The following is a 17,420-nucleotide window of genomic DNA, read 5'->3' as shown; positions in this document are numbered from 1 at the left end:
ACATTTTTGCAATGAAAATGGCAATGTGAAAAATACAATGGCAAATGTGAACTACTGACCTATAGAAGTAAATACTCTTGTCACTAACAACCCTAATCCTGTCCTTCAGGATGCTAAAGGAGAAAGGGAGGTGAAGGAGTTGTGACAGTTATTACGGTAGACTGTCTAAAAGGTATGCTTGTGAGGATACCCAATGACAATTGGTTTCTCTACCATCAAAACAGGCACAATGTTATGTGCCTTATTTATCTCACAGGGCTGTGATTCAGAGTATGAGAAAGTGCTTTGTAACTAGTAAGACGTTAACACTGACACATTTGTTTTCAGTTGTAATATAAATGTATGAAAATTTCGTCTGCTTAAAGAAAAATTTAGTCCAGATAGAGGGCTAAGTACACACTGCTATATGACTAAGAAACTAATATAAAGGGGAATACATAAAAACTTACCTTTCCTCAAGAAATTAAAAATAAAATTACCATATGATTCAGCAATTCCACTTCCGGGTGTAGACCCAAAAGAACTGCAAACAGGGACTTGAACAGATACTTGTACACCATGTTCACAGGAGCATTATTTACAATAGCCAAAAGGCGGAAGTGACCCAAGTGATCATTAATGGATGGATGGATGGATGAACAAAATGTGGTACACACACAGAATGGAATAGCATTCAGACTTAAGAAGAAAGGAAATTTCTGACATATGCTACAAAATGGATGAACGTTGAAGATTCTATGCTAAGTAAAATACGCCAGTCACGAAAGGACAGATACTGAAGGACAGTTCCACTTATTTGAGGTACCTAGAGTAATCAAATTCATAGAGACAGAAAGTAGAATGGTGCCTGCCAGGAGCTGGGGGTGAGAGTGGTCAGAGAGGGGGACGGGGAGTTAGTGTTTAAAGGGTACAGAGTTTCAGCTGGGGAAGATGACAGATGTTCTCCAACCAGATGACAGTGATGGCTGCCCAACAATGTGAATGTACTTAATGCCACTGAACTGTACAATCAAAAGTTGTTAAAATGGTCAAAACAAAACAAAAAACAAACTTACCTTACTTAATGGAGAGGGAGCACCAGATCTAAAAGGCAACCAAAAAGAATTAAAATTGGATATACATGAATACATTTGTAGAAGCACTTAAGTTTGATGGTTGGTCAAGCATTAACTTGTTTATATACAGACTTTTTAGTAACGGATAAACTATTTTTAAAATATATTTTATCTTTTACTCAATTACAACACCTGCTTCCAATGTCTCCCATCCACTTAATTTCTAGTATTAGAAATTCTTAAATTCAAAATCTTTTTTTGGTATCTCTAGCAACTCAATTAATTATTCGAATTGATCTTTATTGCCTACGCCCATCAAAAATAAACTGTTCAAATTGGAGTTTTAAAAAAATTGCCAAGACTTGGGAAAAATAATGCTTTCCAGAATTTTTGAAAGATCGTCCAGTTTATTATTTTCACAAGTTAGAAAACCCATTAAGGTTAAAGCACATTGTGATTCACTTAGTCATAATTGTGATACATAAAAGGAACACTAGAATTAAAAAAAAGATCCCTACAAGCCCTGTGCCTGATGTGTGTCTCAGCTTCCATACTGAGCTGAGACACACTGTGCATACTCCACACTGTGCGTACTCCTAGAGATTGTCTGGTTTTTTTCATGGCTGTAATGAAAACTATCTATGAGAAATATTCCCATTATCCTGTGAGAACTTGGGAGCTGGAAAAAGAAGAGTAACCTCAATGCTTGTGTCTAAGGGAGTGAGGGAAAATCAGGAAGAAATACATTTTTTTTTTCAGTTAGATTGCTGGTAGCACTGATTATATATATCATTTCTAGAAAAATGCTTCAGAGATGACTGCCTAAACAGCTTAGGTTTTACTAACCTGAGTTGGTGGGAAATAAATTAGTAAGGAAACAAAATGAAGAAAAAAAGACATTTCAGTAAGAAGACTATTGTCAGGGTCTCAGAGAATGGCAGGGATGCCCTTCTACTTATCTACAGAGAAAATATCACACGTGGCAGGAGTAAAATAAAATCAGCAGAGATTTAGTAACTGGAGTTTTGTACAATATCATGAATTTTTATTTTATTGGATATAGCAAAAGAAATTTAACAATATTGTATGCCAGATTAATACCTCTTATGTTCAACTTCATTTGCAAACACAAGCCTGCCATTTCCTGTCTAAATTTAGTTTTCACTTAAAATGAACATGAAAGCAAGGGCTAACAGAGATTTCTGTGATATAAGGAAGACAGATGCATAAAGGTTACACTCGATTAGGTTATGTGTACTTGGGCTGTTATCTTCAGAGTAACATATCCTATGAAGAAAAGGATATATGCTTTTCTATATTGCTCACTAAGGGTCTACTGAAATAAATGGAATCACAGTATTCTCTATACCTCAGAAACCTAGGAACCTAAAAATCTAGTACTGAGGTTGAACATTCCCTAATGAATTTTTGGTTAATAATTCCTCCACTCCTACCATTTTTTTCTCTTTACATATGCGGAAAAGGAAGGGAGTTAAGTCTAAATAAAAATTCAAGAAAATAATAGCCTTAACTCTGCAAAGAAAACATAGAAGACATCTGATGTGGTCAGTTTCTAAGAATGACTTAATTGAAATTAATTTGTTTCTCTCTCAAGAGATTTTCATGAACCAATTCTTAGTGGTACTGACACAGTGAGCAATATTAATACAGAAAAGAGAACTGAGGATGAACGAGAACTTTTTGAACTGTATTTCCAAACTAATACATAAAAGTTTCTAACATATTCTATACTCTGTAGCAAAATAAAGATATAGTAAAAATGAATTTCTCTACCTACTACTAAAGAATATCATGCTCAAACCTAAGTACAAAATATCATAATTGGCACAAGAATCACTTTGTCAAGCTCTTGCATGAGTGCTATTACTAAATGACACTTGTAGTTACCCCATGGATTCAGCAAAACAATCTCCTGTCTCCCACTATCATCCCACTTAAAGCACTGTATCTTATTCGTCTGTCTTCTCCAGTAGATGCCAAATTTTTTGAAGGAAGCGAACCTATCTCATTGTTTTATATCAGATAAACATATTAACCAAAATAAACTAACCAAACATCTTAAAACTAAATTAACCAAACATCTTAAAAATTATACTGTATGAAACTAAACTGTCAGGATGTATGACTTCTGTTCCCATGGACCAGATCCAGGTTTTGCCATGATTTCATCAAAAAGGTAGAACCAGAGGTGCTCCCATTGGGGCCACAGCTTTAAAAAGCATCACTCAACACTGATTGAAGTCTGAGGGCTCTGAGGCTCAGAGAGGTAAATAACTCGCCAAAGTCTCATCATTCTTTAATGGTGGATTTCAGGCTCCAGTCCAAGTCTGTCTGTGCACATTTCACATTCCAGCCCGTCCTGACAAAATCACAGGGGAGCCCAGCACATTTGTTCCTCCCCTACACAACACACAAATTGCTTCTTTTTACCTGTTCCTCAGCTGATTTTCTACCCTACCACTGGCTCTTCGCCCTTTATAAAAGGAAATGCTACAATCTTTTATATATAATGACATTATTTAAAGCCCGATACTTATTTCAATAACTTCAGCTAGAGAAATTTAGTACATGGTGAACCATGTTGGGGGAAAATAAAGCACGAATATAATTTTAGAAGAGAATGAATGACCCACAGATCCTGTAAAATGTTACAAACAAATCCATGGGTTTCTATGATGAACACAGAAAATGCTAAGGTTTACACTTCCCATGTGTTAATGGTAAACTATCAAAAGAAGAAATTTTATTTCTTATTCACAACACTAATCCCTACACAGTTTTTGGTCAAAAATCCTAGCCAGAAAGACAAACAAAACACAGATGTGAAAAACCTATCTCTTCCAAATAATTTTAATTACAATAAACTTGAGTTTCTTGCACCCTCAACACTTAGTAAACCCACCTATAAAATAAAATCAATTTCTCTCTTTTGTTCTGTGGAATTACAGAAACAGACAATATACAAAGGCATATCACACAGTATTGCATAGAATTTCAAAAACGAGTATCGGTGGATATAAGGACTAAATATAAAAGGCCTACGTGTTTTTTAGCAGACATTTGAAAATGCTTCATTTTATGCACTTACTTGACTTAGAGGTTAGAATAGTTTTATACTGCTACCAGAAGACAAAGAAAACCCGGTTTAAGTAATTAATTTTCTTAATAGCATTGTCTTTTGGCACTTCTGCCACATGCCATAGGGAAATCTTTTGTTTACTAAACAAGTGAAAAAGTCTTTGATGTCTAAAATCTAAGAGGGATATCTGAATATACAACTAAGAGAGTCTGTTAGTCTTGATCAAAGAAGACCAAAATAAAACCATTTATGCGAGCCACCTCAGGAGAAAATTTTAAGAGTATAATGAAAAAACACAGATGTGTAAAATGGACAGAAATCAGTTTTCAATGTTCTAAATACCAAATGTGGAATTTTAAGAGTGTTTTTTGCATTTTTAGGAATAACCAAATGCAAAAAATGTCACTCAATATAGTACTCACCCTTCACTTAAGGTCCCAGGTAAGCACAAACATACAAAGAAGAAAATAGTTAACTACTATAGTTCATTTATTTTAAAAATAGGGAATAAGCAAAAGACAAGTTCATAGGTGGTCTCAGCCAATTCAGAAAAGAAATCTGACAAGCATAAAATGATTTTAAAGGAGAGAGGAAAATGACGCTCAGTACAAGGTAATGCAAAACAGAAGATCATTAAGTTCTTATTTTACTACTCCTAGAAATGCAACCAAGTGTCCACAGCCAAATAGTCCAAAAATAGCTGGCAGCAGCCACAAGGGGGCGGCTTTAGAGCTGAAGTTAGGGCTGATGAGATCCACTCGAGAAGGCGGCTTCTCACAGAACTGCAGCCCTGGCAGATTTCAGGAGGGAAGAGGGTGGACCTGTGCGGGGTGCGGGGACCTGAGCGGGGAAGAGGGTGGAGAAGCTGACTTGCACCCATGCGCATCCTGCATGGCCCAAGGGAGAGGCTCTAACTCTGGCATATGCATATTTCCTCAGCTAAAGGGATCCATCTGCCACAGGAAGAGGGACATTTCTCAGGCTTCCTGCCTCCTTTGGCTTAAATCCTGGGCCACTCATTTGGCTTCCCAGACACCCTAATACGGGAGGGGTGGGAGGAGGCAGCAATTACTGGAAGCTGGCACCCTCCTTTGTGACTTAACATACTCGCACGTCTTTTCAGTTGACGTCAATCTACACACACAAGTCTGATCGTCCATGGCCACACTGAAGTGGGGACAGACCTTGGACAACGGTACAACCTTGACAGAGCCCCTGAGAGGTCCTGTCATCCATCATTCCAAATAGCTCTGCCATCACAGCCTGAGAGAGCCCTACTCCGTTGTTTACCATCGAAAACTTAAGACATGCAATAATTTTTATACTAACTTGGAAAAGATGACAGAAATCACCCTTAGCTAAACAACAGGCAAAAGAGTGACTCAAGACACGAGTCTAGATTCTGGGAGAATGCCCAGAGAGAAGCAAGCAGAAAGGAGGTGCATTTTGGTAGCTGTATCACAGGTAAAATCCACGATCAGCCTATAGCCCTACAATGAGCAGTTCACGGGTTGTCTCTACCAATTTCTGCTGTCGATCTAAACAGAATCAACATAAAGCTGGGATCACCAACAAAAACAGATTTCAAGCTGACTCTGTAGAGAGAGCTACATTATGTTTTTAGGTGGAGATAATGAAGTATAAAATAGTCCTTGACCTTAAGAATCAGAAAATCCATTTAAACCACATATCGGGGCAGGGGAGGTGGGGAGGAGAGTCATAAAACAGTGTGGTGCATGATTAAGGAAGCCCTCATGAGATGGCCCTCCCCAGGATGTGTAAAATGCACACACGCAGAGACAAGGAGGGGAGGCACCCAAGATTAGCAGAATTACACTCTGAGCGAGGTACAAAGACGGGAAAGTACCAGGTCTTGTGAACCGACAAGTATGATCCCGGCTGGAGAGAAGACAAAAATGGAACCTGGACATTTTTGGCATGCGGTCAGGAAAAATGGTCAAAAATCTAAGTGTCCAAACAGAAAGGTTGAAAGTCTACTAAAACTACACTTATCGCTGCTCAACTGCTACTCTGTCTAGAAAAATAACTGTCAAGTGTCAGCAGCATGCCATGCTGAAGGGTCCACCTGGGGAGAGTCTGAAGTCCAGAGAGCCATTCCTGAAGGCTCTGCTTTTTCACAGTAGGCTCGGAAACATAACAGAGTGTTCAAGGCTGCTTGGGAAATTGGGTTCCCAATGATGACAGTCTCAAGTTTTAGCATGAGCAATTCTTTTTCTGAGGATTGTGAGTCCCTTCTGAGGGCAAAATAATGAATAAATCAGCAAGTCCAGCCAACACAGGTACAACCTACTAGTTTGCTGAATTAGCCTGCAGACAGATTACCTATAATGGGGTCATGATGTCATAAGTTAATGGGAAGGGTAGGGGTTTTGAGGGAACTCAGGATAATTACAATAAAGCATACCCTAAAACGGTAGTACCGTGATAAATCTCACTGTATAAAGAATGAGTCTAGTATTTTTCATCTTATTTAGAATATACAACTAATGCGTACTTGTTTCCAGGTTTCTTTCCTTCTAATGTATTTAGATGCTGTTCAAGGGTCTCCATAAGACTGCTGGGAGCCTACAATAAGAAAGTAAAAAATAAATGTCTGCATCGCTTTCTTTCAAAATAAATACACTGGAACATCACTGTAACTTTGTATAGTGCAGGTCTGGGCACCCTAATACGTATGGGAGATAATTTCATTCCAGGGTCTTTTGGTAATTAGATATTTAAATTCCACATAATCTCAAACAGGCCCATCATATATATACTTAACTTCACTGCATAACAAACAGTGTTACAGTGTGGTTTCGGTGTAGAAATGACATTGGATAGACTTTTACTAAGATATTACTTAAATGTAGTAAACTCAATTAAATCAAGTTCACCATATGTTTCCATAAGACCACAGTGGAAAAATTAAAGGTATTTGTATCCAAGTCAAAAATATAAGTGCCCAAATACAAACTTACAGAAATATGAAAATACAGTAAAATCTCACTTATCCATATTTGACTGAAATATTAGGGAAAATTACTACTTTATTAAAAAAGAAAGGGTAAGTGAGAGTTGTGGGGAAAAAAATACAACTTTAATAGTCAACCACAATTAAGATTTTCTTATTATTGAGCTATGTAATTTATACACATAATAAAGTAACTTTAGCAAATATTAATGTTATAACAGACTACTGTGTTTTGGCAAATTTAATATATTTCACCTCTTTTATTAAGAAGTACCTGAATGTTTTTATCATATTTTAGGCAATATAAAGTGATGGCATTTTGCTGTATACTAGGAGAAGAAATAATAGGTTCATATAAAATTCCACCCCATCTATTCCTCAAGCATTAGAAATTTACCTTCACCTTTCTCGAATAATCTTAACCCAAGTTAGACTTTAACAGCAGCATAGGCATTCAAAGACTGGCATAACATTTATAGATACATTTAATTTTGACAATTATTCTTAAAATTAATATAAAATTAATTTTGAGGGATTTTAAAGTAACTATGCTAACTGCTAAAATAGTATAACTCTACATTTTACATTGCACCTATAATGACAAATGAAAATAAAATTCTTATTAAAATTGTTTAGTACATTTAATATTCATTTTCATTTCACTAATAGACTCATATACTGCCTTAACAATAATATTATTACATATATAATTATGTGAGATTGTACATGTAAATTACAAAGTGAGCCACACATAAAATTTATAAATTAGTAAGTGAACAAAAATATTAACTTGATCAAAGTGATGAAGGTAGGGTAGAAAGGGACAGCCCTGTGAACGTTATATAAAAAGTTAATTACTGTAGAGTAGAAAAAATGACTTTCAGGAGATATAATAAATTTTGAAAGTTATAAAAATTATAATTCTTAATATAGCTCAGGTAAAAGGCGACTTAGCAAAGTCTAGTAAACTACAACTAGGGGTATACTTCTAAGTTTTTGTTTTTGTTTTTGTTTTTGTTTTTGCGGTACGCGGGCCTCTCACTGTTGTGGCCTCTCCCATTGCGGAGCACAGGCTCCGGACGCGCAGGCTCAGCGACCATGGCTCACGGGTCCAGCCGCTCCGCGGCATGTGGGATCTTCCCGGACCGGGGCACGAACCCGTGTCCCCTGCATCGGCAGGCGGGCTCTCAACCACTGCGCCACCAGGGAAGCCCACTTCTAAGTTTTAAAGAATGAATTTTTAAGAGATAAAGGAAATTTTGCTCTATAGAAAAACTGTAAACTACTAAGATACACTTGCTTAATAAACAGAATGTGTATTGTAACTTTAAAAAGGAAGAAGACAGAAATGGCTTAACAATTTTTAGATGAATTCACACCTGAGAACTTCCATTATAATTGTCATAATAGTAATGATTATAATTGTCATAATAATGGAACCTAGGAGGCCCGGGCATATAACTTTAACCTTTTCGGTTTCCATTCTTTTCATTGGGATCACAGTAAGGAAAAATATATCAAGCCATAGAACCTCTCTCCAGTTGGAAGACTTAGGTCCTCTGAGTATTAAATGCAATGTAAAAGAAATGTGATTCTGTGCTAAACCTGTTTAAGAAATGCTATTTATAGTTATAAAATAGAGAATAGTATGGGTAACAAAAGAAGTAGTATTTTTTCCTATATGGTTTCTTAATTATGTAAAACAAAAAAACCAAAAACTAGGATGATAGTTTGCAATTTCATTCTTTTTGTAAAGTTTCTTAGTAATTTAAGAAAAAAATAAAGTAGGAGTCACTAAAATCACAATAGTTGAGAGAAATGTGACCAAGAACACAGACTACAAAACTGACTTTAAGAGGTGTTATTTTGCAATGCATTGCACATAATATTAAGTTTGGAGCATTTTAGCTTAGAAGTTTAAAAATGCTTCATCATTTATATCTCTTATTAGGACATGTGAAATCTAACAGAAATAAACTCTTCAAACATTTTTGGAGGGAAAAAAACTACTTTGATAGTAAAGTTCATTGAGTGTAGGAATATTGGCCTTCTGAGCTCTATGGCACTGAGCACATCCTGGCATGCAGCAGACAAAAATGAAAACTGTCTCAAATTTCCAAGGGGCAAAACTTTGAGAATGCCTCTGCTGTTGTAAAAGGAACTTTAGTATAATTAGCAGTATCTTTAGTTGCTTATTTTAAATACTGCTGAAGTCAACAGACCAATCAGGTGAAAATACCAACCCAAAGAACAAGGGGCAGCTTGTGACTAATAAATAACAGTGATATATCATGGTTACCGATTCATCAGTGGTACAGTCTTTAAAAGGAGACTTTTCTTTACCAGTAGTTTTCAGATCAACCAGAATTCCTGACATCAAAACCTAAGATGTTTTTCATAAATGGAGATATATTAAATTCGGAACACATGCACACACACCAAACAGGAAATAATGTTTTGAAAATCCTTTTCTTGAAACAAATTCATAGCTGATTGTGAGTACAGGATCAAAAAGGAAGCCTCCATCTACAATTCAGATGCTTTAGATCCTAAAGCATCATTAAAAACAAATGGAAATAAAAAGCAACCAAAAGCTCATTCAAATTTTTTGCTTATTAGATCTAAGAAACCATTGGAAAGTGCTGAGGAGGAATATTTCAGTTCTGATATCATATTCACTTCTTATTCAACACAGTACTTCTGAGTGTTTAACAAGGTTTTTCATTGGTATTTATAAATCACTTAAAATGCTGTTATGATGATATTATATGCACAATTTAAAAAGGGTTACAGATGACCACACTGGTATTTACTGTACATTTTCTAACCAGAAAGACATCCATTCACTCCCTCTGTTTCATCTTGCTGCAAGAGGAATTCTAATCCTTTCTCGGTTAGGAGCAGCCTTTCCCTACTCCCAGTCAATAGGTAGCCCTTCTGGTCCCCATCATCTCTTTAATCCTCTTCCTTGCTGGCTATTTTTGTCCATCGCCACGGCTAGATTCAGTGGCCATGGCGGCCAGAGAGAGGCCTGGCAGAGAGTAGAACCCAATCTCACAGGTCTCAAACAGAGTCCACACTACCTGGCATTTCTGACCATCTCCAGATTAGTTCTCGTCTAACACTATCTGAAGGATTAACCCTAGAACAGCTCACATTCCAGTTTCTGTCTGACCAGACTGTCACAGTGGGTCTAAAACCCCAGCTCAATGACAAGCCTCCAATGAGACATGTGGAAGCGTTCTAAATAAAAATTAGGGAGTGTGTTTAGCTCTGCTGCTCATGAACCCAACAGAAATCACAATTAAGTAACTTATTAAGAAATTTCAGAAGCACACAGAACTTTTGAATTGAGATTTAAATATACACTGGAGAAATGAACTAGAGGATTTTTTTTATAAGGAGATAATTTCAAAATAAATGTTAATACTGAAGTCTATGTGGCTCTTCAAGTCATAACAAAAGCAGAGGATAGAATGTTACCAGTGTCTAATGAATCTCTACCACAGAATCGCTTTCTACTAGACCCAGAGTAAGATTTTATCTTCTTTAAGGATGGGTCTCTGTTCCCCAAATTATAACAACACAGAACATACATCATTACATAAAATATTATGCCTCTGGACTTCTTAAGAGAAGATTATATAAACTGTAATGAATATAACAGTATCATTAAAAATTAAAGCCAAGTATGTAAATCTGTCAATGATATGCTATAATTTTCTAATTTTAAAAACAGAAAGGTATTTAAGTATCCTTTTAAACCTTTCTTTATCTCCCTTCAGACTCTGCCCAAACTGAGATAAATGAGGACCTATTTTCTTCTTAACCTGCCAGCCTCTCTAACAACATGACTAGTTTTACTTCTGTTCCATGGTGAGAGCAGTCTGTACAGTTGAAATAAAGATGATTTACCATTTCTAAAAGCTATTCATTGAGTTAAATATTTAAATATCTACATTTTTTAGGTTAACATGTAGTTGGGTTATTTTTTTAAACTGCAATGTAAATGTTAATGTTAATAATGTAAATAATTAAATAATTTAAAATGAAAGCACAGTGATTTTCTTTGCTTTTTATTATAGTGGTACAAAATTAATAAATCTTTATTAGATTATAATCTAATAAAGAAATTTTAATAGTATTTTATGCACACAATTTTTAGCCATATCCAAGATGATACCAATATCTTATTTAGGTATGCACCTAATCAAAGAACACTGTTTTCTCATAGTAGCAAAAATATTTTATACTAATATTCTATTAGAAGGCACCTTCCACCAACTTTTAAATAAAAAAATACAATGCCATCATTTTCTGAATTGTTCTGTGAATTTTATTTATGAAGAATTCTTGGTATTTAATTGGTATTTTAATAATAATAATAATGGTCTCAATACAGAGACCATTACTTTGGGTTTCCCTAATTTTTAATAAAAATTTAAGGTTAACATTTAAATATAGAAACAAACATTTTAAGGGATAATAAAGATAATAAATTATTAAACACATTTTGATACTATTAAAAATGGGTAACCTTTCATTATGACAATTTTCTTCAATCACAATAACTTTTTTATTTGCAAAGACAGAAAACTCATATATTCATTACTGGTATATATGGTAGCAGTTCTTAACTCTCTCCTATCATCTATTTCTAGTTAAAGAACATGTTTGGAACAGAAATTTACCATAGCAGAATGACAAGTTGATTAAACAAAAATAGTTCCTGCCAATTATGAGAAAGGTCCTACAGTAATTCTGCACATGTGAATCATCTTGATTCTAAATCCAAGGAGCCGTACAATGTACCCTCTTAACAGATAAAAGGATTGATAAGGAAGCTCTACTATTGTTTTTGCTTCCTAGATAGTCCCCAGAAAATCACTCATCTACCACTACTATTTTTTTAAAAAAGGTTTTTTTGTATATAGAAATTCCTCCCCTTCACAGGGGAGACAAAAATCAGTGTATTGAACAGTAGAACTACAACATCAGTGTTCTCGCTATTCGTGCCCCTCCTCCATCCCTGGGACATGTTGAAAACTAGGAGAAGAAGCAGGAAGAACAGTTCAAATGTTCTGATTACATGCCTATGAATAGTCACGTTTCATGGATAAAACACTTTTTAAACATTTTTCAAGGCTTCCGTTTGATTCAAGTTTAAGAATGAAAAAACGAGCTCCATAATTAAATACCGTTGCCTTTAAAGAGGAAATGATTTTATAAGATTAGGAAAATATCCATATTATCTCCAGAAATATATTTAATAGCTAAAAAAGAAATAGTAAGTTAGAATGATTTCCAAGAAAGGTGGTTGGCCTACATTCAAAAACGCATTAAATGCTTATAAGCCTCTGCCCATTTATGGTAAACTATGGATTAATAATTTCATGCATACTGAATTTTTCACTCAGAGAATCACTTACCTGTGTGAGGTCAGGAATGTCACCTTTATCAATGCCAACTTGCTGCGGATTAAAAAAAAGTTACTTAATAGGTTTTTAAAAATTAATTTCTCAGATCACCTACAGAATTAGTTAAAACCACAGCTCAATCTTGGTATAAAATAATAATTATTATATATATCAATCTCACTTTGAATATGTGCTTTTTGTGGAGTTTTCCACTCAATATAAGAGCAATGATTTTGGCAATATAGATATAACAAATGTACAGAATTTTGGTAGAACCTGAAAAAAGAACTTAGGAAACTGAAGTGTAAAAGGTTTCCTCCATGGTTAATGGCAACGAAAATTTTTTTAAAATGCTTCGACTAAATTTAAATTGTTAATTATGCCCAGTCAGTCCTCTGGACAGGGAATGTTCACTGAATTTTAATAACTTGTTCAGGGTGTAGTTTCCACCCTTCCTCACACAGAGAGGACCACTGTGACATCCAAAATGTATCCTTCCAGAGTTTCTTTATGCATATCCAAGGAAACAGTAAATCCATAAATACATAGTTATTTCCCACATTATTATAAAATAATAGTGTATTATATACACTGGGATTATACTTTTCATTTAACAATACATCTTGGAACTATATCCATATTAATATACAGAATTTCTTCATTTTTAAACAGCTTCCTTGTCTTACAATTTATTTAACAAGTCACCTATTAATGAACATTTAAGTTGCTTGCAATCCCTTGCCATTGCAAGCAATGCTGCACACATCACTTTGCACCTGTGTGGACACATCTGTAGGACACATTTGTAGAAGTGGAATTACTAGATAAAAGCAAATGTGAATTTTAAATTTTGGTAGCTTGGGGAAGGAAGAGAAGGGAGGGAGGGAGGGGCAGAAAAAGAAAGTGCTATCAAGACTGCAAATACGGGAATATATTAATAAAGGTGAATCAAGGAAGAGAGTACACAGGTGTTCACTATACAAGCTTATCAACTCTTTTGTAGGTTTGACAATTATTCAAAATAAAAAGCTGGGGAAAAATACAAATCATAACTTCATTCTCTCATTCTATATAAACGATGAAATTGAGGCTTAAAGAAACAAAGCGGGTTAACCCAAGTCTCTCTGTGAGAAATGAAGTGCTTCATTATGCTGATGGAAATGTGGAAGCAAACACAGGAAGCCTAAGTGTCGGCTCCTGAAAGACAATAAGGCAAACTGGAGAGGGGCAAGTCCACTTGTGTGTCAAATGCTGAGCTAACTTCTTTCCTTTGCCTTTTCTATATCTAAAGCAGCGTAGGGAGACGCAACAGGGAAGAGATATGGGGATATATGTATATGTATAGCTGATTTACTTTGTTATAAAGCAGAAACTAACACACCATTGTAAAGCAATTATACTCCAATAAAGATGTTTAAAAAAATACAAAATAAAGCAGCGTTTCTCAGCCTTGGCCCTACTGACATTTTGGGATGATAATTCTTTGCTGGGGGCTGTCTTATGTCTGCCCTAAACTCACATTCTTTCAAAGTATGGAAATTATAAATTAAGGCAACTTCATTCTATTTATTTCCATATTTCAATACCTCTTGAGATGATACATTAAAATAAATATGAATATGAATGAAGTCAGTGTTTTTTAAATTAAAGCATTATGGGTCCCTAATATTGGAATCACCTCCTTAAAAGGTGATTCGATTCTATTAAGTGGGTAACTGTTAAAGGAATTCTTCCTTTACATTGCTATTCTTACTGTCCTGAACTTCTGAACCACAATGAAGTTGGAGGATGAAGTGCGATTGTATTACAGAAATCTCATCACTTTCTGTCTGCAAGTATTCTGGGAGACGTAACTCCAATGAGTTGGTATTTACCTTGGAATAGCAAACTAAGAATAATTTAGTTCTATAAAAGGTAAGTGCGTTTAGCAGACATGCCTATTACTTGTAAAATAACCATTTTACAAAGGTTCAGTTGTCTGCTTTAGGAGACTTCAGTATAAGAATTCAAAGCACAGGAAGTTTTCTGTATTTTAAGCAATTCCTCTGCAAAATTTGAATATATCCATAGGAATTATTCAATTACTCCACATTTCTTTTAATACGATGGGAAATTTAATGTTAACATTTGCCATATAGCCTATATATAGAGTTGTATTTTTTTTTTTTTAAGAGTTGTATTTTAGAAACAACATTCTTGCAAGTCATCTACACATTCTTCAGGCAAATGGTATTAACAACAGGGTAGCTTATTGGGTAGGAGTCCATACATATGTACACCACACAAGCACTGCTTGGTAGAAAAGAGAAGCTTCGTATATTTGTTGAAAATTTTCTGTATTTACCAATCATAACCAAACCATTCGACACTGGTATCCAAATAGTTAATGTCTAAATTATGAACGATGCGATTTAAATGTGAAAGAAAACACTAATGGTTAACCCATTGTGATTAATGTTTATTCTATTAAAAATAATTTTGTAAATTAGTATCCATTCTATAAAAAGTCTTAGTCATAATGTTTGAATAAAATTAAAATATTTATTATTATGTTGTTTAAAGACAAACTCTCAAAATGACATCTAATTTCTGTATATCTCCTTCTCAGCAGCCTGAAATGGGCCTGTGATAACACGAGGTTATCAAGAGACACAAAGTAAAATTTTACATGTAAGAATAAAAGGAACTGATATATAAGCACCCTTTTTCTCAAGGAGACCTTGAGCCCAGCCTTATTATGTTGATTAGAGAAATATTTACCCCCAAATTGTAACACGTCCAGCTCTTTACTTTTTTGATATACACAACATCAGATGGGAACACTGGGAAGAGTGTGCATCAGGAATTAATCGAACAATGAAATAATCTTCTGCCCTGAGTGTTTAGGTATAATTGATCTTCTCACAGAAAGAAATTAGGCAAATTTTGCTAGATTACATTGATAATTACAGTTGAACCATGGGAAAATCATACCAAATACAAAAAATAAAACTTGTGTAGCAGCAAAAGTTTCAAGCAATTCTATCCTTCCTTAAAGGCCACCAACATCAATAAACCCATAGAAATATACATGAACATGCTTTAATGTATATGCAGTTTATTAAGCTAATCTTTACCTTTCGTTTCCCATATTGATTTATTTAACAAATTCTTATTATAAACTGTATGGATCTAAGCTCGAGAGACAGTATTTTGCAAGATTATTTTGGTCTTGGAATTTAAATATGACAATTATCACTCCTGTGAATAAATGAAATTTGAAGAATAATGCTTGGACTAGAGTGCTTTTGAAACTATGTGTATAAAATGTCTGTTCTTGTGCTATATTCTGAAAATGGCAAAAACAGCAAAAACATGGCATGAATGTCCCACGTCCACAGCATTTTATGCTTTGCTGGTGAGCTTCAGAACCCTTCCCACAAAACACTTCAGTCAGCCCTAGCGATCAGTTAGTTGACAAGCAAGATAAGAACCCATCTGTCACCCTGACAAAGGAATGTAACAAAATGTCATAATTTCCACTATGAGTCAATCATTGGATTTCATAAGAGAAGACACCAATTTACAGATAACCTCAGGAACAACAACTGTGTGGTTACACAGTTATTGTGATTACGTATAAAGAGACATCCTTAAGACACAATTTATAAACTTTATAAAATTAATTATACTTTGTTTTCTTTTTTCCTTGTATTGAAATCATTTTGACACAGTAAGAAAAGTCAGGGTTTATCGTTTATACGCTAAGAACAATGGACAGACTTTTCTAAGGGCTTTTTTCTACAGTTCAATACAAAGGAAGCACTTTCTCACAATCAAGGACAGCCATGAGGTGAGATGGAGGCACAGACCACCTTGCAAAGCTGTGAGCTCATTATCCATGAAACTTTTATTTGGACACAGGATGATCTTCTGATTGAAAAGCAAGAGTGCAGAGCACAGCTCTGGGTGAGAAGCAGGATGAAATGTCTTCCAAGGCCACTTCCAACCCTAATAACCTGTGACTCTGTGGCAGAATGTCTTGCCAGATTATGAACTCTACTGTTTACTCCAGATACATGTGTTAATATCACTTACCTCTGCAACTTTGAGAAATTCAGACACTCGTGTCATCCTAGTTAGAAATCGTTTGTAAATTTCTAGAGCATCTTTACATTGTCCTTTCTTCATTTCAAAAAACTTTTCTAGAAGAGATAGATAAGCATTTCGGAAAGTGTATTATATTCAATCTTCTTCTAAGCTTACATTGATACTATTACTTAACAACTTTAATGTCTGACTCAAAACACTTGGCACTAAAACTTATGGGAAATATTAAAAACACCTAAACAAGTGAGGTCTGAGTAGTTTAGGAAAGGTGTTATGTTCTAAGGTGTCTCACATGAAACAATTTAAATAATGAAAATACAGTTAAAGTAGAAGAATATATTAATTGTCATAACAGGTATACTTCATGATACATATAGCGTAATATTCTGTTTCAGAAAATAGTATCAAATTCTTGCTGATAACAATCTCAAAAGTTAAAACTGCACCCTACATCATCCTTATTTTCTTAATAGTTCACTATAAAGCAATAATCTATATATTATAAAGCAATAATCTATAAACTTCTCTGAATTAAAGAGTTCTTTAAATTGTCTACACTCCATATAAGTGATACTTGCTTTTACTGGTCATCAACTATTTCTTTCAAACATTATGTCTTTTTGTTATAAAATAGTGGAGTTTCGTCCCTTCTAGTCTATAATCGTATCGTCTTTCTCAACTTTTAGCTTTCTAGACAGAAAAACAAAGGGTCCTTTTGCTGCTCTCTTCTGCCTCCCAAGACTAGAATTATGAATTATAATTGTAGTATGAGAGTGTATTTTCTC

At 34.8% G+C, this 17,420-nt stretch overlaps 1 protein-coding gene across 6 annotated transcripts in view; it reads right to left on the bottom strand.

The window, feature by feature from the left end:
• SNAP91 (synaptosome associated protein 91) overlaps positions 1-17,420 on the bottom strand; it is a 159,250-nt gene that overhangs the window by 75,713 nt on the left and 66,117 nt on the right. For 5 of the 6 annotated variants that reach the window (XM_027091414.1, XM_027091410.1, XM_027091404.1 and 2 more), the window contains 5 exons: positions 16,624-16,730; positions 12,559-12,600; positions 6,671-6,741; positions 4,578-4,583; positions 1,056-1,083 (listed from right to left, as the gene is read on the bottom strand). In XM_027091414.1, coding sequence (XP_026947215.1) covers positions 1,056-1,083; positions 4,578-4,583; positions 6,671-6,741; positions 12,559-12,600; positions 16,624-16,730 — 254 coding nt within the window. The remainder of the gene's footprint in view (positions 1-1,055; positions 1,084-4,577; positions 4,584-6,670; positions 6,742-12,558; positions 12,601-16,623; positions 16,731-17,420) is intronic. The other variant, XM_027091435.1, reaches the window with a different exon arrangement.

Source organism: Aethalodelphis obliquidens, unplaced genomic scaffold, assembly GCF_003676395.1.
Source record: "Aethalodelphis obliquidens isolate GAN/ISIS:26980383/991018 unplaced genomic scaffold, ASM367639v1 scaffold3, whole genome shotgun sequence".
In the NCBI taxonomy this organism is placed as follows: Eukaryota; Metazoa; Chordata; class Mammalia; order Artiodactyla; family Delphinidae; genus Aethalodelphis; species Aethalodelphis obliquidens.
Note: the sequence above shows the minus strand (reverse complement) of the source record. Positions and strands in the feature narration are given on the sequence as shown.